The sequence below is a fragment of the Aulostomus chinensis genome, chromosome 5 (genome assembly GCF_037954235.1).
Source record: "Aulostomus chinensis isolate RoL2024-O1b breed Wild chromosome 5, RoL_Achi_v1.0, whole genome shotgun sequence".
NCBI classification, from domain to species: domain Eukaryota; kingdom Metazoa; phylum Chordata; class Actinopteri; order Syngnathiformes; family Aulostomidae; genus Aulostomus; species Aulostomus chinensis.
In genome coordinates this window covers 30077186-30100625 of record NC_141324.1, presented here as the reverse complement: position 1 = coordinate 30100625, position 23440 = coordinate 30077186, and the positions used below count along the sequence as shown (strand labels likewise).

General features: G+C 46.8%; 1 protein-coding gene across 5 annotated transcripts in view; it reads right to left on the bottom strand.

The window, feature by feature from the left end:
• LOC147262124 (contactin-associated protein-like 4) overlaps positions 1-23440 on the bottom strand; it is an 83059-nt gene that overhangs the window by 34847 nt on the left and 24772 nt on the right. For all 5 annotated transcript variants that reach the window (XR_015115968.1, XR_015115969.1, XM_086204534.1 and 2 more), the window contains exons 2-10: positions 23057-23167; positions 14888-15081; positions 11687-11834; positions 9637-9840; positions 7527-7702; positions 7270-7398; positions 5225-5492; positions 3353-3502; positions 2738-2909 (exon numbers count right to left, since the gene is read on the bottom strand). Coding sequence is in view for 3 of the 5 variants with exons in the window: in XM_086204534.1 (XP_086060660.1) it covers positions 2738-2909; positions 3353-3502; positions 5225-5492; positions 7270-7398; positions 7527-7702; positions 9637-9840; positions 11687-11834; positions 14888-15081; positions 23057-23167 (1552 nt within the window). In the remaining 2 variants the exon portion in view is untranslated. The remainder of the gene's footprint in view (positions 1-2737; positions 2910-3352; positions 3503-5224; positions 5493-7269; positions 7399-7526; positions 7703-9636; positions 9841-11686; positions 11835-14887; positions 15082-23056; positions 23168-23440) is intronic.

Here is a 23440-nt window from a genome sequence, read left to right as displayed (position 1 = left end):
TGTGAGACGGTGTTTCGTGTGTGTTCACACAGGCGGGAATATTCAAGAGAAACAAATGACTGCAGAGAATCTGCAACCGCCCCTTCATTTAGATAAAATCCCCGACTCAGCAGCCTGTCAGCCTGCTACGCTCTGGTTTTACCTGCATTTATTTCTCTACTGCTTTTCTCTCCAGTAAGCTCGTTTCATCTTCAGTCCACAACATCACGGTGGATGTCTGTCCCCCCCCCCCCGTTGAGATCCAAGTCAGTCCAGACTTTCTTACCGATTTGAGGGGAAATAAAACTTGTCTTTTTTGTTTTGCTTTGCACTGTACTCAGCGTAAAAGGTAGCTTTTGCAACATCATCGTCTTACATAGTTTGGATCGGTTCAAGCTTGGGACGCACTGGTATGAAGAGTTGACGATACCTACCGATGACCAATCTTGGTGCTTAAGGCCGACGTTCATCCATGTCGATATGATTTGTATTATTCCGTACTTAATTTATCTAAATTCCCCAAACATTTGTAAATCTACTAAATCACATTTAACATGTCGTGTCCTTTCAACAAGTGTCCACAAGTTAGTTGTGTAAACGTCCAGTCTCACTCACATCTGTGAGATAATTCGGATCATCAATCAAATATCCTGAAAGTCCATTTAAACCCTCTTCCATGAAATGCACTAAATCTGAAACACTAAGAAAATTTTGCTTCATGAGTCAAGAAAAACTTTTGAAAGTCAAAATAATACAATGGTAACCCAGTTTGGGACGACATGTTTAAAAAGCAGGATGACGCACTTTGTACACTTTTTGATTCTCACCAATTTTTTTTTATCACCAACTTAATTACTAAATTACTTAATTACCCAGTACTAGCCTCATAAAATGTACAAAGACAAACAAAATGACTAAATTACAAATTCTCATAGGCCATTTATAGATGTACCCATATATCTGGGGCCTAATACTGACCCTTGAGGTACTCCACAGTTAACATCATGCAAGATGATTTATGAATCTGCACATATCTTGCATTCCTAGTTAGAGCAAATCCAAACCAGGAAAAGAACCTCTCCAAAGTAGCAAGAAACTGCATCATAAACATGATTTTAGAGTGAATTAATGAAGTACACAGGCAAAGGTTCAGTCCCTGTGGGCTTCTTTGCATCCTGTCTTATCATGACAAAGCACCAATAGCAAGGGAAGCAGCAGCAGTACAGCGGGGAAAGACGAAGCACTGCATCAGTGTCGAAGATCACATATGAATGCGATGTTCTTTGTGTTTGGGTTCAGCTTAAACGTTCATGAGTAAACTCAACACCTTAAAACACTGTAATTTCTTGTTTTATTAGAAAAAAAAAAAAAAAAAAAGCTCCTGGAAGGTTTGAGGTTCATTTGCGCTGTTAATGGAGTGTTGGCCTGTGCTAATAACGCACTTTGCTGCTGGCAGCAATAACAAAACACACCCACATCCACACATCTGGAGACGTAATAACCGCCTCTGAAGTATGACCACGATGCTGAAGCTGCGCCGTGACCACGTTTGCAACCTGACTTACAGTAGGAATATCCCAGGGGCCGAAAACCCAATCAGCAGGACTACATAGAGGGAACATAATGGAGTTTGGGTGGAGGGAGTTTTTTTTTCCTCCTTCTGTCTTTCCGGGGAATTTTTCGTTAGATTTGTTCCAGTGAGCAGTCAGTCAGGAGCTGCTTTCTGTTGAATAACAATATGATTAATGTCGAAGACATTTAATTAAAACCACTGGAGCAGATTCTCCTTGCTTGGCAAGGATATGTGACTGGTTCAATACATGTCTTTATGTTGGTGTTTACGTATAATCCCATGAATGTGTGTGTGTGTGTGTGTTTGTAGGCTATTTATGCCTCAGAAAAGGGTTTATAATTGTTGTAATTGTCCCATTAATTGCGCTACGATTTGGCGTGGCACCCAGACGGCAAACGATTGGTTCTGCTCTTCCTCCTCTCGCTCTCTCTCTCTCTCATCTCCTGAGGACGTTACTGCTCTGATCCTGAATTGTGATTGATCACATTCATTGATGTAAACAGAAAATATTTACCAGGAGGTTTAAAGTTTCTCTCATTTCATTTCAACTCAATTACAGTCGTATTAGACGGGAACCTAATCAGACATTTAAAAAAGCCTTTAAAGCTGTTGGAATCAATAATGGACCAAATCACTGCGTGCATGTGTGCAGCGCTAGTTTATCGCAGTGGAGTCACAGCGAGCTACCACCCAACTCTGCACCCCCCTCAGCTCTGGGGAGTGTTCTCGCATCTTGCAGCTCATTTGTTGTGGCTTTGCCTTCAACTTTATTGTTTCGGTTCGCTCTCATTGCTCTCATCAGTGTTGTTCTCAGTCACTGCAGGCGGCCTCTAAACACTCTCATGGAGGCAGAGAAAGTTAGTCACTTCGTGGCAAACATGGTGGAGCAACTCGCCGCAGAGCTACGAGCAGTGGAATCAATGGTGCTGCACGATGTCAAAGTGTAAATAAGCAAGCCAGTATATCAGCATGATGTTCGAAGAAAACTTTTTATTGTGCTGTCATACTTTTCAAAGTAACCATGACGATGCGGTTGTGGAGCGATTAACTCTGGCGCGTATGTGGCAGTTCTGAATGGGATCCCAGTGTGCAGGTCCATCCTCAAGACATTCCAGAACATGACCGAAGGTACACGCAAATACGCATCATAAACCGTACACAACGACGCACAACTTTGAGACTGACCTGTCGATGATTCCACACATGTCCACGTGGAGGCTGCTGTAGTTGCCCAGCTGCTTCTGCTGCACCATGATGAGGTCCACGCTCTGGCTGTCCAGAGTCAGGAGACGCATGCAGCCCTGGAAGGCGTTGAAGGGATTTCTGCATTCCTGGGTGGAATCCTCAGCAGGACAACCTCAATAAAAGAATAAAACAGTTGAACTACCACACGGTGCACCAAATCCCACAGGTTCTATGAAAACACACACAGATGTACACGACAGCGTCCTGTAACAACACCGATGTAAACTCCTACACCCTGGGAGCAGATTTACATCCCTGGCTGGTGCTTTCTGCCTCAGGTTTTAGGTACAACCACTTCCATGTGGATGTTTGATGCTCATCAGGTTCTAATAAACCATAGGCCTTCTTACTGTATTTTAGCATTACAGTCTATTCTTGAGTAGCTCTGTCTATATAAATGTTGAGTTTTGCATTTCAGTGTTCGTATTTGTTGCATCAGCGTTTTGTTTTGTGTATTTCTAGTTAAGCTTCATGACATAAGTGGCTACGGCTACAAGCGCTGCGACACGGCATGCATGCTTGTCCCCAAACAAATCCACATCAAATAAATCCTACCACCAAAGAAGAGGTGAGTCTCTATGGCGATGGGGAACGAGGGGCTAGCATGAGCAATGCCTCCATCCTCTTTATCCACAGTAATGGTCAGGCGACCCCGCCTGGAGTTCAGCTCCACAGAATGCCACTGACCGTCGTTCAGAGCAGAACCTGGGAGCCAAATAGCAATTAGCACATACTGCTGAATGTGTGAATCTAGTCTGGTGAGCACATTCGCTTCACAGGTCAGCACAGGCTGAACCATTGAGACCTGCAGCAGATGTTGCAGCAGATGAATGCTTTGTTGTCCGAGGCAGAGGGCATGAGGCACGGACAGTCGCGTTGAGATAATGACCACATTTAAATGAACCTTCCAACTCGGACAAGCAAAGGGTGCGAATTGCTTTGTCTCTGTATAAATTAACGCGCTCAGATAGGACTCAGTCCAACAAAAACTTCTGGGAATTAACCGATCTTGAATGCCTGGGGGGAGACTGTAGAAACAAAGTGTGAAGCAGAAAATCTTGTACTTGTAGCGTCAAAATCAGCCAAATCTTCCTTCTAATTTATTTCCTGCATCCTCTGCATGATTGACCTGCAGCAGGCGCCAGCCGGACTGAGAGTGGCGTCTAGAGCTGTGCAAATAGATAAATATCCCTTTATCGCCTCTATTTTTCTTACAAATAATGCTTTGCTCAGGAAGGCCCCCCTGCTGTCCCGGTGGTGGTATCTGCCTACAGTCTTTAGAGTGATGCGGACGTGTCAGAGCTCTGATAACGGAACACAGCAGATAAGACGGTAAATAATAGATATTGGGACCCAGTGAAGGCATTAAGACACTGAGGTACCTTTGCTGCAAATCTCAGCTCCAATTTGTCTAAGAAACAGTTAAAATTGACCGTTTGCTAAATCCATCCCTCGACAGCCGTCATCTTATCACAGCTCGGCAACTGCAGCAGCTCCGTCTTCTCTGGGAAAAGGAAAAAAGGTGTGCAGCTCTGTTCCAGCCTGAACCACAGTTGGCATCTCTCGCTACTTCCTGCTGTTGTAACCAAATATGCATCCACAGAAACATTAGTAATTGTTAAGAATTATTTTGTGAGGCTACTTTATGTTCTTAAAAAGCCCCGGGCACACGCCATCTGCTTCCTGGCTGCTCATCCTCCTCTGTAGTGGCTTTATCTCAGCAGAATGCCTCGTATGTTGGGAATAAATTCATACAAATACACACTCAAATATGGAGGTACAAGACCAGAACACTTCAGTACTTACAGTTACACTTTTGAAGACTAGTCCCCTTAAAAAGTACATTTTTACCTGAAAAGTACAATACTGCTCTTGAAGAAGTACTGTTGGAGTAAAATGAAAGTGAACTGCAGGGTAGAAAATTGTATTTCAAAGCAACAAGTATTTGTAGCCTTTCAGGTACTCACTGGTACCTCTGCTTTTGGGTGCGGAACCACCTGAAAATAAATCAGCTGCAGACAACCAGAGAGCCAGCTCTGGCTGAATTATCCTCAAGTCCACGGACGATAGAGTCTGCCAGCCGCAATTTCAGAAGATAAAATCAAAGGCTGCCAAATACAAATCAAGTTTTTCCTTATTTAGCCGTTTGTGTCAGGAAACTGTTGTTGTACAAAATTGCAAAGAGATTCAAGAGATCTAGAACCCTTGAAAACTGCGTCTCGCGTGCAAGGTCAAGCACCTCAGCCAGGATGAGGGAATGGAACTGGAATTTCAATTATTAGAGACGTCAGGGGCAGGAAGAAGATTGGCAGTCCAGAAACCGAAAGGTCGCTAGTTTGATCTCCGCTTCCCCTTAAGATCACGTCGAAGTGCCCTTCAGCATGAAACTGAGAGGGTGAAGATTAAAAGCCTCTGGTTTGGACTGACCTGTGCTGAGCTCCAGCATCACCCTGCCACCTTTGTGAATCTGTAGCCGGAGCCTGGCCTCGCTCAGGTACATCCAGACCACACCCGCTTGCTGAGGAAGGTCAAAGGTGAGCAGCAGCCCCGCCTTGTTCCACGTCCTGAACTGAAACCCCACGGACACACCCCCTGAGGTGGAAGCAGTCGCCCCCGGCAACTGGAGGAAGCTCTGGAGGCCGGGGAACGTCACGGCGGCGGAAACTGGCTCAGCGCAAGAAAAGGTGACATTGCCCTGAGACAGAGAGGAAATATGATCACCAGAGATAAAGCAACAGAAAACATGAATATTAATTAGCAGCAGAGGGCGTGTCGACGTGACCTCATGTCGCAGTGATCTCATCAGCAAGTCTCCTTAAAGAGGGCAGCAGCATTACCATAACGATAACAGCCAGGCTTAGAATAAGATTAGGAGAGCAAACTGAAAATCCCAAAGTCACCCAGCTTGAAGCAGAAGAGCGAGTGTGTAGTGGGGAGTGTGCTGAAGCATCTTGACATCTCTGTTACAGTCCATTGTCTCTGTTGTCATTGCCTTGAGTGGGTGTGTGTGGCTGAGGGTCCATCGCTGAGGGTGCAGCCGTGATGTAGTACAGTGCCTGATGTCTGCTGGGAATATCAGCCTGCTATCTTTATAATGCACCGGAAACACCGGTGACATCTAAAAGCCCTTTGTGGTGCATTTAAAGTGATGGACAATAATTCATGCTGGAGAGGATCGGACCACAGCACAGCACAAAATATAGAGTTACCTTAAAAGCCTGAAAGGACTTCTGCACTGCGACACCAAATCTCCCCTCTCACACACTCTTTTTCTTTGTAATAGTCCCTCCTGAAGCACCATTTACTATCAAATTGGACCATAACTTTAAGGCTTAAGAGCCTCTATTAGAGCTTTAGCCATGCGTGTGAATACCTGAACCTCTTCACTGAGAATCCATGTTTTTCCTTTTTTTTAACGTTTATTGTAATGAGACCATTCTTTTCCCCAGCGAGCACTGAGATTCACTCACCATGAGAGCAGAAACATCTGGAGGTCCTAATGGCCAAGATGAGGACGCATTACTGAGGGTCTAAGCGCCGTCTCCACTCCTTTGTCCTGGCTTCATTAACCAGCGAGCAGCTCATTTAACAGCATCCAGATCAAACAGAAAATGCAGCAGCCGAGCAGAAAAGCCGATAGTCCTCCATTAAACTGGAATCCCAGCGGGGACAAAAGGGAATCTATCGCGAGCGCAGAGCGGATAGACGCACGCAGGAGTGACCTTCCCCAACTGGAACACCAACCCTCTTCACACAGCCAGGGTCTGAGGTCCTGTGTGCATTCTACTGAATAATAGAACATTTTAACGACAAAGCTTTCCTCCTTGAACACAAAACTGATATTTACACCACAGTGTGCACATTCGTCTGCTCCTTCATGCAAAACCCAAATACTATCAAGTTTATTAAAGTGTGGCGTGTGCGGCGGTACCAGGGCCCACTCCTCGCTGCCTGAAGCTTCAATTAGGACCCGTGGGCAAAAGTGGAAGGGAACAAATGTTTGACTAGGCAGAAGTATGTGCTTGCTGAATAAAATGGATTTTCAGCGTCGGTGTATAAATATTACCCCGTCATCCGAGGGCTGGTTTGGAACAGTGGTATTTTCTCCTGGTGCTTCTGAACCAGACTGTTGGACTAAAACCATCCGTTGTTCTTTGGTTACAACTCTCCTTTCAGTTTTGAACTGCAGATTTTAATGAAATGAAAGAAAAGGATTCACAGGAAACCAGCAGCTCCTGCTAGCAGCGAGGTATGCCAATGCTAGCAGGAGCTGCTGGTTGCAGCAGATGTCTATTTAACCTCTGCAGGGGACTTCTGAGCTGGTGGAGATCTTCTGGCTGGTTTGCAAACATTTCAATTTGCGGCACTGAGTGCAGCTAGCATGCTAGCTACTCACCTTGCTAGCTGGGCCTCACAGAGGGCGACCCAGAGTTCAGCTCTCAGGTTTGACTAAAATAATGAAGTTAACGCACCGTTACAGTAACTTGGCGGCCGTTGTGTTTTGCTAGTTCAATCAGGTTGAAGCTGTTGTACAGCAGGTTCTCCAGGCAGCCGTGGAAGTTCCTCTTGGACACGGGTTTCTGTTCCGCCCCAACACTCAGCTGTTTGAATACACAAACACAAAGACACACTCACACTATCACTTTCCTTTGGTTAGTTCAGTATTTGAGGACCTTTGTTCTATTGGATTAGTAAGCAGAGAGCGTTCAACCACCACAGTTCCTCCCACCTTCTCCATGTCCCAGTGGTTGAACTCTGCAGGAATCTGAACTCTCTCGGTGTGTTTGTCCACGGTGAGGTTGAGGTGAGCGCCGCGCCGCTCCACTGCTACATGGTGCCAGTGCTGGTCATCCAACAGGCTGCCGAGGGAGGCCAGACGCCGGGCTTCAGGAGACGCCGGCCAAACTAGAACAGAGGGTAGGGAGGAGGAAAGCCACACGATGAGGTGACGAGCAGAAGCGTGAAAAAGGAACTTTCTGATTGACATTCCACTTAAAACATTTCCCCAAAAAGGGAATCCTCATTCTGATGAATAATTTCACGGGTTTCCCAGTGAGATGTACACGGCAAGGTCAGCTCATCTCCTCTCATTAGGGACTACCAAACATCTGCACATTAGAGTTTGAGATCTGAGGCCAAATATGTTATAATGCCTTATTTGAAAAACTGCAGGAGAAACATAGAGAGATATCATTCATGATAGATGAAGTTCAAATTAGCGGATCCATTTCTGCATCCCCCAAAGTCGAGCAAGGAACTTTCTGTTTGTGCTGAGAGAAGGAACTGCAGGAAGAGCTGAACACAGTCGGTCATTAAAAATGTATTAGTATTCTTCGGGGAGAGACAATCCCAGCAACAGAGAGAAACAGAGACAAAGAGCAGGGGACGGACTCGATGGACAAACGGAGCTTTGATGTTTCAGCTCAAAACAGCTTCATCCAGAGAGAGTCGGGCACAGGAGAATCCATCCTCTTGTCAACACAGTTATTGTGATGAGTTATTTGTTTCATAATCCAAGCAAAAGCAAACACAGCAAGACTTAAGAACACTTAAGAGCACTTTACTGGCGCTGCTGAATGGAAGCAGAGGGATCCAAAGAGCTTCGATGTTGCCTGAATGACGAGAAAGAGAAAGCAGGAATCAATAGAAGATCAGAGCAGACATGTTAACGTGTAGAACCTCCGTCAGGTAAGCCGTTCTGTTCGCCAGCTGCGTTTTTACTGAGCGACAAATCTCGATTAGCGGTCAACACTCAAAGCAAGAGAGTCCCGGGTTCGAGTCCTGGCCGTCCAAAGTCTTTACTGTTTGGAGTTCAGATGTTCTCCCCGTGGGATTCATGGATGTTGGCTCAAAGGGTGACTTCTTCAACCAGGACTCTTTTTTGTGTTCTACTGTGGATGTGGACATTCAGGCTCGCAGCAGATGACCTGAATTACTCAATCTGTGAAAACCGGGGGAAGAAAAAGGGTGCAGGAAAAGAAGTCAGTGAAGAAAATAATGAGAGAAAAAAAAACTGACGAGTTCCAAAAACATATCTGAGAGAATGGAACACGCAACAATGTCAAAAACTGAAAAGCAAAATATGGTAAAATGGGTTAGACAGATCAAGTGTTTCCAGCAGAAGAAGCTGCAAATTGCCTCCTGTTATGAAAGAATGAATCAACTGAAGATCTGGGGAGACGAACCGAGGCAAAAAAGAGTAATTAGAGCAGAGAAGGAGGAAAACAAAACAGAAACAGTCAGAGATGAGAGAGAAGAAAGAGAGAGAGGAGAAGAAAGACAGGTTGTTGTTGTTGTTGTTGTTGTTGTTGTTGTTGTTGCTGCAGAAGAAGCGAACCTCCTCCCAACACAGCAACTCTCCACCTACACCTGAAAACACACTCGTTTAAGAGTCCTGCACTGTGATGAATGGATGGATTCCTGATGAGACACACACACACACACACACACACACACACACACACACACACACACACACACACCTGTTCAGCTCGTCCAGACCGCACACACTGAACCAGTCCTGTCCACCACGGCTGCCACCAGACCGAGGAGCACGAGCGTAACGTTAAACTCATCAGGAGCGCCATGAATCTCTTTGCTGGTCAACTCACCCAAACAAACATGAACAGATATTATGTGTGACGTGTGTGTGTGTGACGTGTGTGTGTGTGTGTGTGTGTGTGTGTGAGACCTTTACATTCTATACCAACAGATCTATGAAGTCACTCACTGATTCTTCAATGGAAACAAGATGTCTCTATGTCTTGTCGCCCTATAAACAGCTTCCTGCACCATGGCGTCACCTCTGCAGACAGGACGCACTACGTGTGGTGCTGTACCTCGTGTGAGCAGCAGCAGCAGCTTCCCTCCGTCCAACTCCAGGCTCAGGCGGAGTCCCTTCTGTCCCTCCGCATGCAGCAGTGTCCCAGAATTCCTCAGGGTTTTAAACGTCAGGGAGATGACCTCTCTGGACGTCCGCCTCGACCCGGCACTCCACTGATACACCAGACTGCTGCTGCCGTCGAAACTCATCACATCAGAGGCTGCAGGAGGAAACAGGACACGGAAGTCAGGATGTTAACACTTCAGACTGCGAGAAACGAGCGTTGCAGCTGAGACAGTGAGCCAGCGCGTCCGTGTCACTGACCTGGGCTCCACCTTTAACCCTCCAGATCCAGGGTCAGGGGTTTCTAACAACCAGCCCAATGAATGCGAATGCGATTGTCAGGGTGCGCAGGTCTCAACATCATAATTTGCTTTAACTTCCATTTGGCTCACCTCTTACAACTCAGCAATTTGTTGTCATGGCAACGCACCCGTGCCAACTTCACCAACTCGCGAAGATTCAGGCCGACACCTCAGTCTGATGATTAGAGAGATTTAATCTCCTTCCCTCACAGGAGTGGTTGAGAGAGGAGGACGCCTGTGACCAGTGGGCGTGTCTTTATCAGACAACATCACCTGTGACTCTGAGTCGCTGCTAGTTTCCCTGAATTCGCTGTTCCAGCTCTCTCAAAGCACTCTTTCAAACACGTCTGCACACTTTTCTCAACGAAGCTCATTATTCCATCCACACCCAACAAGGTTCAGACGACCACGTGACTGTCGAGTACATGTTTACGTGACGGAGAGGCAGAACGGTACCAAAAACAGCAGTACGGCTCTCGTAGATTTCGACATTTTGTTGGCGAACTCATGCTGATGCTAATGCCAGTGAGCATTGAAACATCAGTCACCGCTGCAGCGCTCACACCTGCACGCCTGTTCTGTGTGCTTGATTTGCATTTAATCACCACGAAAAGTAAAACTGCACCTGAGCTTTGGCCGATTATAAACCACACAACCATCAAGTTGGTGAGCAGCCACAAGCCTGCGCGAACCGTGGGATCCTGAGCGCTGCATCATTTGATTTTACTTGTCTTGTTTTAGTGCATTTGTTTGGTTTGTGACACAAAGGACATAAAACACCTGTAATCTGCATTCAGCGAATTGGGCTGCACGTGTTGCAGACGGCTGCAGCAGCCCGAGGTGAGACACGCTCCCACGCTTAAAGGCTGGATGGATGCAATTAGGGAAGCGATATCTTTGCTGTGTGAGCTGGCAGTGATATGAAAAACCTGCTGTGCAACACCAACAACAGAAGGTGAATGACATAAACATGTGTTTTTAGCACAGAAAACACGGTGTGATGCGTGTTTGTTTTTACACACTAAATATTTTACAAGGTTTTCAAAGCCTTGAGAAACGCAAACAGACCCGATTAAACTGCTAACACAGTACGTTTTCCAGCTTCGGGGGGGACGAAGTGTGAAACACCCTGGTTGATAACGGAGGTGAGAATTAAAACGTGCTGGGGAGGAGAACACTTGGTAGTCAGCCTCTCTGTGTCTCCGTGTGCTTTAAAAATATGGCACACACACACCAGTGAAACAGTAAGCCGGAGTGTTTGTGTGTATGAAGGGAGAAGAGAATGTTTTACTAAATGATGTTTTTGTAGTTCCAGATCCTCCATTAACGTTCTTTCATTTCCTACCATTTGTTTCCTGTAAGGCAAACGTTCAGCCTGATTTGAAGGTTCTCATACGTCCCGAGGACCTGGAAACTGAAGTTGAAAAATGAAAGGAAAATCTGGAAAATCTCCCGTTCCAGGAGGAAGACTGAGTGGAGAGTTGCCCAGACCTTCACGTCCCTGGACGCTAGGAAGAGGTGGACATCTGCAGGTGCTTGACTCGTTCTGATTTGATGGATCTGTGGTTTTCATTCAAGTTGTATATATATATATATATATATATATATATATATATATATATATTTATACATACACAGTATATTCTCAGCAGCTGCATCGTCACGTTCATTCTTATGACCTCGGTCAGAGGAGGGACTCACTGTGGGGGCAGCCGTAGGTCTCCAGCCGGAGTCCGATCCGTCCGTTGGTATTCCAGCCCAGAGGAATGAGGCGGAGGAAGCGAGCGACCGCTGGCTGCTGCAGCTTGTACTGAACCACGCTGTCGGCATTACTGTTACCTGGAAAAGACTGAAGACACACAGCTTCCGTTTTATTCTCCAACCAACCAAAAAAAAGAGAAATATGTTGGACAGAAATTGGCATCTGTAACCAGATAGAGGTACTCTTATTGGTATGATGATAATAATAATAAGGATTTAAAAATGTGTCGTATCCCATGGCTTTATGAATATTTCCTATTAAAAGCAAGTCCCTGCAGAAGGACTGTGGACAGTGAGGAGGGCCTGGTGGCTTGCTCTCTCTCCCTCTCTTCCAGCTACATCCCTCTCTTGAAGTTGATACGTGGGGTAACAGCTGCTGCGACTGCTACGACATGTAGTTACAAGATGAAGTGTACATATATAAATATATGTGTGTTCCACCCTCTTTAGCCAGCTTTCTCATACCTTCACTACATAACTTTTCTCTACATCTGCTCGAATGCTGAAAGGATGAGCTAAAATGTCCTCTGGGTCTGAGGGACGACTTGAAAACACTTTGGCAGTCAAAGGTCTTGTACACAACCAGGATGTGGTATTTGTAGGTTTTAAGGATGAGAAGGTAAGTTTTTGTTTTTCTTGCAGCTCTCAGCAGACGAGCCAGAGGAAGCGGCGAGTGAAAGCTGCGAGGTAGAAGCAGCAGGTACACAAGGAGCCAATTAACAGCCGTGTTCACACTCCCAGCTGTTTATTTCAGTGCTTACGGGACGGCAAGTTCTAGTTGCTCTAAAGCTCTGTTATCGTCTGTTGTTGTCAGGTGAGAGTGTCCTGTTTTCTTTCCTCTTCCTCCACCCAAAACTCCTCGTGTCAGGGTTCTTTTTACTCAAAGCATCAAAACAAGATGAATACAAAGTGAAAATATGGGCAGCAAATTTCTGCTGTCCTCCTCGACCTGAGAGTCGATCTGCAATGACGTTTCTCCAGCGACGGACTCACTCGGGTCCAGGACGAGGCTGAACCGGGATTGTGCTCAGTCTAAGTGGTGTCGCATCAACAGGCTTCGAGCTGCTGAGAGTCAGAGGATCTCCTCAGTGCTGACATGAGCATCGATCACAAGCTCTGTCACCGACGCCGCTGAGCTCTCCCTTCAAGCTCAGAGGGGAAAATATTGTACGTCTTTCCGTGTTTGTTCCACTTTTTGATTGCGATTGAATAGCAGTTGAACCGTGGTTACTTACTTCACAAACAAGGTCAAAACTAGTTTGTGTTCCTGTGACTGTCTGCTGAAGCGTGTACCAGCACCACCACCGCGGGAGTGGCGAGTCTAGCAGGAGCAGGACTTGGTGCTCGCCACCGCTGCTGTCTGTCTGGCTCGAGAGATCTTAATCAATCCGTTTCTGATACGAACAGGATTTGGTGCGCAGTCTCAACTCCCCCAGGTACAGCAGCCATACAGTGACGTCACCCTGCCGACCACTCACACTATAAATGAATGTCATCATATTCTGTCTGCTGCAAACACGCCCACAGCTGAAGCTTGAGGGGTTCTGACCCACACCAGGGGTCAGTTTTTGAGATGTCGGGAGTGAGAAGGTGTCGGAACCTTTTTATCATCGGATTCTTGAAATCTTAGGAGGCTGGACTCCATGACGTCCTGTGTCTCTGTGGTGAGAGAGCAGACGTTAGAGGCGGAGCAGAGATGCCGACCCACATCTGTGAGTGTGAGCCCCCTCTTTATGTGAGGCGTTATGTACTCTAGGTGTTACATCACCACCCAGCACCTCCACACAGGAAGCAACCGCTGTGTTTTCACCAACAAGTTACAGAAGTTAGTTGGTTAGGAGGCGATAACCCACAGTGTCACCACGAGTGATTGTCTGAGGATGATACACACCTCTTCTAACGTGAGTGTGTGTGTGTGTGTGAGGCTGGTGGACACTCTGAGTCAGGACACTTGGCTGTCACTCAGTCCTGCTCCTCCGTGTCCACCAGCGGCAGCCGAGGCTGCTGGCAACAGGCCCGCGCCCGGTCAGCAGCTCCTTCACCGCTTCATCCATTATTAATGAAGAGTCAAAGGCTCCTGATGCGTGTGATTATCACAGCAGGATGGACTGAAGAGTGCAGAGCAGCGCTGCTAACCTCCTCATCCGGTGTAAATATGTCTCAGAGAGCGAGCTGCCCCCGCCTGGGCTTCATCTTCATACCTGCAGCAAGACCTGAGGCGTACGCATGTGTAACGACTCTAGTTGGCGCCGGCGGAGCGTTCGTTCATGTCACATCCTGTCCTGACTCCTGTTTCTGCTCTGAACTCTTCTGTTACTTCCTGTTCAACTGCGTAGCTCTGCCCGCGTGCGTTGGCTGTTGCCTTCACTCGTGTCTGCCCAGCTGCGTTTAGTCAGGTGTTCCTATGGAAGCCACTTTAAGCCGGTTCCGTGTGTGTGTCCTTGTGCTCTTGTGTGTGTGTGTGTGTGCGTGACAGTTAAGCACACTTGTTTTTGTGCCTCATCCTTCCAATGTCGAGCAACAGTGTTCAGTCTGATAAAAACATCAGCAAACGTCCTCGTGTCTCCATAGCGACTCTGGCCTTCATGTGACAAAAACACTGCTTTCATTTCTTTTGTCTTTAAGTCCAGAGAGTGACTAAGAACTGTCTGGGTTTGTTGTCTCTCACTTTTTTCAGACACCATTTTCTTGCGTATTTCCAGTCACTCCGGACGTTTGGACTGTTTTTTTCTTGGATTCTGCTAATTTTCTCTCTGTTGTGGAGGATTCACCCTCATGCTGGCTGAAGTCCTGAGACACAAATAAACGTCAGCGATCTGGCATCTCAAATGGGACGAGACGGCACTTAAATAAACAGAGACCAAGAGACGGTTGAGCAGAGAAAAATACAAACACAATAAGCAGGCGAGTCGAACGGGTGTTTCCAGGCTCATTTTACCGTCTTTGGCCATACCCAGAAAGGTTGCGCCAAACTGGCCATTTTTCTGACTTGTTTTTAATCATTTTTTTGAATTCTAGAAACTTGTATTATCATCAGTCGGTACAGCAATATTCTGGTAGTACTTTTAGTCCCTTGGCAACCCTGTAATACTCGGCCCGCTGCAACAACGATCACCCTGGCTCACTCCACTAGACACCCACCCCGATGCTGTCCTCCTGCCGGTACTGCTTCCAGTTGTGTCCCGTGTCGCTGAACATCAGGAGGTAGGACGTCAGCCAATCGGAGCTTCCGTAGCGACCCTGCGTGGCGACGGCTGTGATCTTGGTTCGCTCGCCCAGGTCAACCTCCAACCACTGATACCTGTCCGAGGTGAGCGGGGACCAACCTCCAGCTCCTGCAGAGAGAAATAAATAAAACCGGATGAGTCGGCTTTTGAAATCCAAGTTTTGAGAAGACAAGGACATCAACAGCAGGTTTAATCCATCACACTGCGTCTGCATCTGCACACTCAAACATCGTGGTACGCGTGTGTACCTCAGAGTACAAATGCTCCTCGTTACCTTTTGCAAGACAATTTTACATCCTTCAGTGAGTTTTAAATCCCTTTGTACCCTTTCTGTTCGACAAAAGAGGCACAAAAGGCCTTTTAAAGTGATACTTGACCAAAAAAGTGTATTTTGTCGGTCAAGGGAAAAAAAGTCTTTGTGAGCTCAAAGCTGAAGTACTGCTTTAAGGACCAATACTGCACTCTTGAGGGAACATTTCTAAAATTGTCCCGGAAAGCAGAGAACAGGTCTGGTCTTGTAACTCCACTTTTCAGGGAGCAACCTGCAGTGATTCGAACTGACGCCTCCGAGGACAGCGTCCCCCTGCATGCACTCCGGACCAATCAGGAGCAGGATTCGGTTCGTTAGACAACGCCTCAGGTGGACGCTTCAGGCTAATTTAGCCGCAGTACAGGTTGGATTTTTACGGATGATGAAGTCTGTTTTCGCGATGACTGAACATTGTTCTTGTGCTGAAAGTTTCTTTAATGTAGAAAACTGAATTTAAAAATGCAAGGCGCTCAGACGAGATTATTGTGAAAAGGCCTTTCAGACACAGTTCAGGTTGCATTTTCACACCGACATCATTTGTCTTTACATATTCAAAAGAGCGCAAAGCTCTGCCGATTCCAAACAATCTTCCACTTGACAAACCTGCAGCCTCCGCAGCTTTTTATGCTGGTTTGTCATTTGTCTTTGAGGCAAAGCTTTGAAGCAGAAGTTCCGCTCGAAAGAATTTCTCATTTTCTCACTTTCTTTTCACACATAATATGCAGTAACACATGACCTCTGACCTGTTGGTCGTAAATTCAGGAGCTGATATCATGAAGCTACTTGGAGTCATGAACATTTAAAGGATGAAGAGACAGTTTTTTGCTTCCAAATGTCCTGACGTCCTCTCTGACTTCAGTGCTGCATGTTCCTCTTTTACAACCTATTTTTTGTAGGAATTCAAAAATGAAAAACCCCATTAATGAGTGGTTGTGGTGCTGAGGCATTGATCAGCTGCGTATAGAATGTCAGCCTCCAAGAGCCTTTCCCCAGTATAGCGTGGAGGCTGTGGTCCATCGATTGGTTCGCCCCTATCACAGCCAATCCTTTGCCGCATGTATCATCAACCAGAGGCTGCGGAACCAAGCATTGATTAGTTTTACGCTACCCTGCAGGTTCCTTTACCATATTACGTATCACCAGTAAAGAGCAGCGTGGTCACATATTGACTGGTCGTATTCTGGGTCAGTAGGTCAAAGATAAGAGAAGATAAAAAGAGGCTTTGTAGAAGTACGGCGATTAGTTGTCAAATTCATGTTTAAAAGTTCTTTCCTTTAAAGGAAGATCCCAGTGCGCTCTAAGTTGTTGTTTTTATATTACTGATTGTGTGTATGGGTTGCTTGTTAGTGGTGCTTTCAGAGTCTTCTGCAGGCAGTGTGTGTGTGTGTGTGTGTGTGTGTGTGTGTGTCTGTGTGTGTGTTTAAGGGAAAGTGCTTTGTCAGACCAACGTGAGTCCTCAAACACCAGAAGGACTGATCCTGAACCCCTCAGCCCTGCACCCCTGACACGCCGCTCCTCCTGCTGTGTCGCCTCCTCCACCTCCATCCACCCTCATTGGATGCTTCAGTTTGTTTGTGAGCCTCCTACAGAAGAGGAGGTGTAACAACACTGAAGTGGACCTGTGAGAAGAATCCAGGTTTTTGCTCCTTATTAAAATTAAATAAAAGATGCACATCAGTTTAGGCACAAAATGTGCGACTTGGCACTGATCCATCTGTGCCACCAGCGTAGCCAGGTTGGCGTAACCTGCGTCGTGCCAGCACAGCTAGCAAGAATGCAAAAGCCATTGGGTACAAGCATCAGGCGCCAGTGAGCCACTTGAACTGTTGAGGACTAACAACTCCTCAATGCACAGCACTACTCGCTCGCCACTATTACACCTGCAAATCTACCGTTAATGCTAGCTGTGTCAGACGCAGTACTCCAGGCCGTGGAGAAGTAGTCTATTCTACACACTGTACCTTTAATAGCTGGGGCCAATGTTCATAGGGTTTCCTTTCGTGAAAAAAATCCATCCATCGTCATCTTCCGCTTATTCCTACACATTAAGGGTCGCGGGGGGGTGGAGCCTATCCCAGCATCTACGGGCGAGAGGCGGGGTTCACCCTGGACAGGTCACCAGTCCATCGCAGGGCCAACATAGAGAGATGAACAACCATTCACACTCACATTCATACCTACGGACAATTTAGAGAATCAATCAGCCTCGTCCCCAAATTGATGTCTTTGGACGGTGGGAGGAAGCCGGAGTACCAGAGAGAACCCAGCAGGAACAGGGAGAACATGGAGACTCACCCAGAAAGATCCCGTGCCCGAGCTGGGACTCGAACCCGGAACCCTCTTGCTGTGAGGCCACAGTGCTGACCACTGCACCACCATGCAGCCCTATTCCTTTCGTGGAAAAAAATGATCTTAAGAATTCGGAAAAAAGGAGCATCCGTCTGCCCCCCTATAAACCAAGACTGTGGCTCAAACCCAGGTTTGACTAATACGGTTAAATTTAACAGTATTAGTTCATCTCTGCTGTGCGATGTGTTTAGCTTTAAAACGACTTGAGCACTTACTTCATCATTCATTTCTCTCCATCTTCAGTTTGTGACGTTCAGTGCTTCTTCCCTCGTTTGTCACCAGTCAAATCAACTCTGAGCAAACTGTCGGCTGGCTGAGGAGAAAATCTCAGCGGTGAAAATGAATCAGTGCCGCTCTGACGGCTGGTGGAGCCTGATCTTAACGGAGCTAAAGGCCAAAGCTAATAAGCGCTTGACTAACAGACGTGCCCAGTGACAGCAGACACCGGCTGACCTTAACTCAGGAAGATTAGACATCAGAGGAAAACAGAGAGATCAGAGAGGAAACGACTCGGAGGCCGAGAGCCGTTACCAAGATTGACTGCGTCTGCGCTGTCAGATTTAATTGAATCAGAGGTGAACTGTGGCTGATGTGCTCAACACTTTCTGTCACGACTGTCACTTTAAATCAAAGCGATCTTCCTGTGTTCTCTCTCAGAATCTTACCACCCGCAGAGGAACCTAGTTACAGTAGACGGAAGCCAGGAATGTGACATCACGGCGCTGTTAGCCAGCGAGAAGACAAAACTCTCCCTCCCGCAGTACGGCTCAAGGAACAATGACACAGTTACTGGTGGCAACTTTAGACTAATTATCAAGCATTTCCCTGCAATTCTTGCATTTCAGGCTCTTTTAATTTGTATTTTTCATCATATGGCATAGCTGTGTAAAGGCTTATAAAAGAAATTGGGCATTAAATCAAGTAAAAAGCACCTAAAAAGTGTTTTTGCCTTCAAGTACTTACAAATACGTGCCCTGGGTCCCTTTGCAACACTTTTTTGTGTCTCCAGACTGCAGAAACAGCCAGCTGTAGACGCTAATGCTAATGATGCGCCACAGTTGCCAAAGACAAGCAACAACAAAACTGAACAAAAACGTCCATTGACGAAGTCTCGAGTGCATCGTCTGGTATAATCCACGTCCCTCATTATGCTCAGTAATCTGCACTTTGGTTTGGGCTAAAAACAAACAAACTAAACTCCAGCTAAACTGAATGCACCAGCTGGTCACACTCGGCTCTACCGTGAATGAGCGCCAACCGGTACGTTTACTGAGCCTACAGCTGGACATGACGTGGGTTAAACAAGATGCTGAAGTGTGGAGGTTCCGAACCGACATATTGTTGTAGTATAGTTGTGGTTTGTAGTTGGTCTCCGTTAGCTTCGAGCTAAATGTACATGGCTAGCGCTTTCTGCATTCTGGACTCACACAGAAGTCATGTTCCTGAGCTCCAGACTCCTATTTCTGAGTACTTGACGCAAAATATCCTTTAAATTCAACTTGCTGTGTGTCTATTTCTCCTTCTCTGTCACTGATGCGTTCCCTTAAAAATCCTCCTCAACATCCCAATTTAACTGATCAAATCGAGTCTTTCAAATATTCCTTGCAGTGCGCTAATGCCGTTTCTGTTCCCTGGAATAATACCTAAGTAGGTGTGTTTACCTCCTCTCTTCATCCCTGTCTGTTCCACCTGTGAGGATTGTGACACCTGAAACCAACTCAATTTGTCTCTCTCGGGTTATTAGAGCGGCGGTGTATGTAACAAGGAAGGATGAAAGCTCGCCTGGCTGCACACACCTCCCTCCGCTCTACTGCTGGAGCCTGACGTGAGGCCGCAGCTTCACTGGGAGGAACAGGTGGATGGAGAAGTAAAGAAAGGTCCGCTAAATCATTAATAATGCACAGACATTCCACCTGACAGGTAGAGACCACAAACGGCAACGTACGAGAGGAAAAAATGAGGAGTGAAGGAGGTGGAGAGGAGGGTGAATGGCCCCAGACAAACAAAGGAAGCAAAGACAAGGGCGACAGGTAACCTGTAGCCTTTTATCGTGGCGAGGCTGATAATGAGCCTGATGCAAGAGGCAGAGCAGCGGCAGGCTGGAAATCACCCGCTCATTCCTGCAGCCGCTCAACAACACAACCTCTGCTTGGAGAAGCAATTTAATCGTGGAAATACGTGAAAACACCCAACACTCGATCGACGGGCGATACGCGCACACAGACCAGGTTCCAATTAAACTTTAATTTCACCTTTAATTTGAATTTATGTAAAAAGTAATCACCGTGCCATTCTTCATAAAATGCCATTGTGGAGGCATCGTTGATAATTGTCACTGTCGTCTCAGAAAGGGAAAATATTAAAACCGCTTTTAACATTTGGCGAGAAGATAGAGTTGGAATTAGTGGCGAAAATGCGACTGGAGTGAAACTGAATGATTACAGGACTCCGCCGGTCCGGGCGAACAGAAGACCATTCAAAGCAGAGTAATTTAAAACTAGGAAGGGTGAAGCAGGAGAGAAAGAACATGGCAGGCGGAAGGAAAAAGGAAGGATAAAAAAGACATTTATCTCCAATTAGCTGCCCGTTGGTGCCTTTCAGCTCAGGCGCCGATGTAAAAACTGCACCAAATAACGAGCAGCTGCATTCAAAACCCACGCTCAACGCAGACAAATATAGAAATACACACGGCTTCCACAAGATAGCCTGGTAAATCACCGCTGAGCTGAGGCGTGTGACCAGACTGAATCAAAAAGAACCTCACACAGACACTTGGTGGGCATTTTAGTGGCACCACCACTGGGACGCATTTCCCGTTTCCCATCCAGATGTTGGCGAGTGTTAGCAGCTCTTTGTTCCCACCCACTTTCAGCTAGGAACCCTTGGAGATTGTCCTCGGTCCCTGGAGACTGACCGGCCTACGCCGGCATCTCTGACCCTGATGAATGACTCCATGTTATCCTCTTTTTCCTGACCACAAAGTTCCGGCCCGACCCGGCTCTGACACGTAGAATGCGGGTGGATAGATCTTGTTGACGGGGCGCCGAGTGTGATTGGACCAGAACAAAGCAGAGGAGACAGTGGAGCTTTCAGAGTTTTGATTCGCTGTGACATTCCAGTGAGTCGAGAGACATTTGTTGCCGCTTTGAGAGTTTCGTCTTAACATAATTTTTCAGCATCAACCCAAGTGGACAGATTCTCGGTGTGCTGCGGCAGAGGAGAGTTAACCGTGACTCTGTGGCACGAGTTAATGGTGAGACTGAAACAAGCAGTTCTTATGATAGCCGATCTATGTTGATAAAACTCACTTTTGAAATACCTGCGTTCAGCTTGTTGGAGGCAGTCCAGCACTCAGAAAATCAATGTTTATTTAGTGAGTAAATGAAGTGAAATGGAAGCTCGTCCTCCGAGGACGACAGCAGGAGGCAGAGTTTCAGCAGCAGGAGATGGAAATGAAAAGGAGAACTTCTTTATTGATTGATTTTCTCAGTAAACAGCCAGGATCGCGTGGGCTTTACACAGTTAATACAGCTGGGAGGGAAATGTGACAGAAAGCCAATCTAACAAGAGGAGCCATATGTGAAGAACGCAGGAGTGGAAATCCCGATGATGCTGTCAGCTGTCGGCTGCTCCGCCATCGCGCTGCTCGTACCTGCTTCTTCTTCTCTAAATGTGATTATCATCGTTGAAGGAGGTTCAGCTCACGAAGCGCGAGTGTAAGCTAAACTTGTCACTGGACTCATCGGTCGTGGACCTGTGGGTGCGTGCCTGCCCTCCGAGAGGCAACCGTCGTCTCTGTGCTCTGAGAGACTGTTTGTCTCCACCGACTCTGGAGGGAAACATTTGGCTGTTTAGCGGCTGGATGCTTTCAGCTCGTCATTAACATTGCTTGGCTGCACTTTGCTGCTGGGCAGCTGATGTAGAAGCTCTATCAGAGCTGTTTCACTGAAAACCCTGACGTCCTGCAGCTGAGAATGTAGATGACTCGTCCCGTAAAACAAAAACACTGCGCTTCCAGGCCGTAGGACCAAGGACGAAATCCAGGCGTGGACTGAAGGGCGTGAACCTGGTTTTTGACTCCGTCGTGACTCATTTTGATGTCTGGCAAAATTAACGCTTCCTCCTCATCAAACACGAGGACTGATCCCAGCCTTGACAGCACCAGATTGAACTTCAGACCAGGAGCCAGCTCTCCAACTGGAGTCCTTCTTATTACGCCAAGTGACCGCCGGCGTGGAGACGGGCTACGGGGAGGCTGATGATTTTACACCAGGCAGAGCTAAGAAATACTTTGTGCCCAACACAAGATAATGGATGATTAATTTAGCAGTGAGCTACACACAGGCACTCGTGAATCCGTTATTTTAGAAACCCAATAATCTGTTGATCGCGCTGTCGTTCTGCTCTGGAAGGGAACATCAGCTGGCTTTCTTCTCCGGAAGCCTCTGTGTCGTCTTGTAAAGCAGGCTAACGTTGACTTGCAGCGTGTCTTTATCTCTGCATGTGAAGCAGGAGGGAAACGATCAGGGGGAACTGAGACCCGTTTGCTGGAAGTAATTAAATGCTCTTTTTTTATTTATGTTATAATCTACAGTTGCATCCTTTGGTATAAGCGCCAAGCAGGGGGTGATGTTTGCCAGGCCACTGGGGTTCATGTGTGCAGCAAACAAAGGGCTCAGCCAGTATTTAAGCAGCAAAGACATTATTTGCTGAAAACCTCGTCTGGCCAAGCGCAGGCTCAGCTCGCTTTAGGCTCCCAGGTGGTGAAAATCATTCACATTCAGATTAAACTCATCTCGCCCTCCCAGCTGATTTTGGGCTTTGATGTTGGGATAAAGCAGTGGAGTCGGATCCCTGCAGAAAGCTTGACAACAAACCGTGATCTTCACTTTGTCAGAGCCGCACATCAACATCCCGAACAGGATTCCCTGCTGAATGTTTATGTTGGATGATAAGCAAAACGCACGTTTGTCCCTCAGCCATAAGCCGTCAACACAAGCAGCATCTTTGGAGAATGAAAGCGTGACATGGCAGCGACTGACTGTGCTCTCTCTTACATTGTTTGGTCTGAGAATGGATTCTCTTCCTGTGTGTGTCTCTGAACTCCCTCTCGAGTTATCGCTCGGTCTTTGTGAGTCCAGTAAGAATGTTTGTGATGGTTCGCCGCTGCAGGACAGCGTGTCTGCTGCTCTGTAGTATCACACATAGACGAGCGGTCATTCAAGTCATTCAAATCCTGGCCTCATTCTTAATCCACATTTTTGCATCAATACAAAGAAGTTGATAGCCAGAAAATCGCAACCTCAAACTCCATAGCGGGGAGGAGCTAATGCCACCCGCTGGCGGAGTGATTGTCAGGTGATCACTGAAGAACCACGCCGGCCTGACGTCCTGCTCATCGGTAGGCAGAAAAGCTCAACTCACCTTCTCTCCGGTTGAGTTTGGCAAAGCCTGGCGCGTGACTGCTGGACAGTTGGGAGGAGCTCCTGAAAGCTGACGGCGGCAGATTGGACACCAAACCGCTGTCGCACGCATCTGTCAACCAATCACAAAGCAGAAATAGAGTGTAAATATCTGGAATCGTCAAGGATTAATCTCCTGTCACACGTGTCTGTTTCAAGCCTCTGAGCTGATAGGACAGACTTTTAGAGGATAGTTAATATCAGCTTTTAATTAAATGCACCGATGTGGAAAGTAGCACAGCAGCATCGGAGCAGCATGACAACAACATCCAGCATCAAGTGAAATCTGATAAATCCGTCGACAGACGATAGAGACCATGTTTGCGCCGGTGTTACATCATGACTC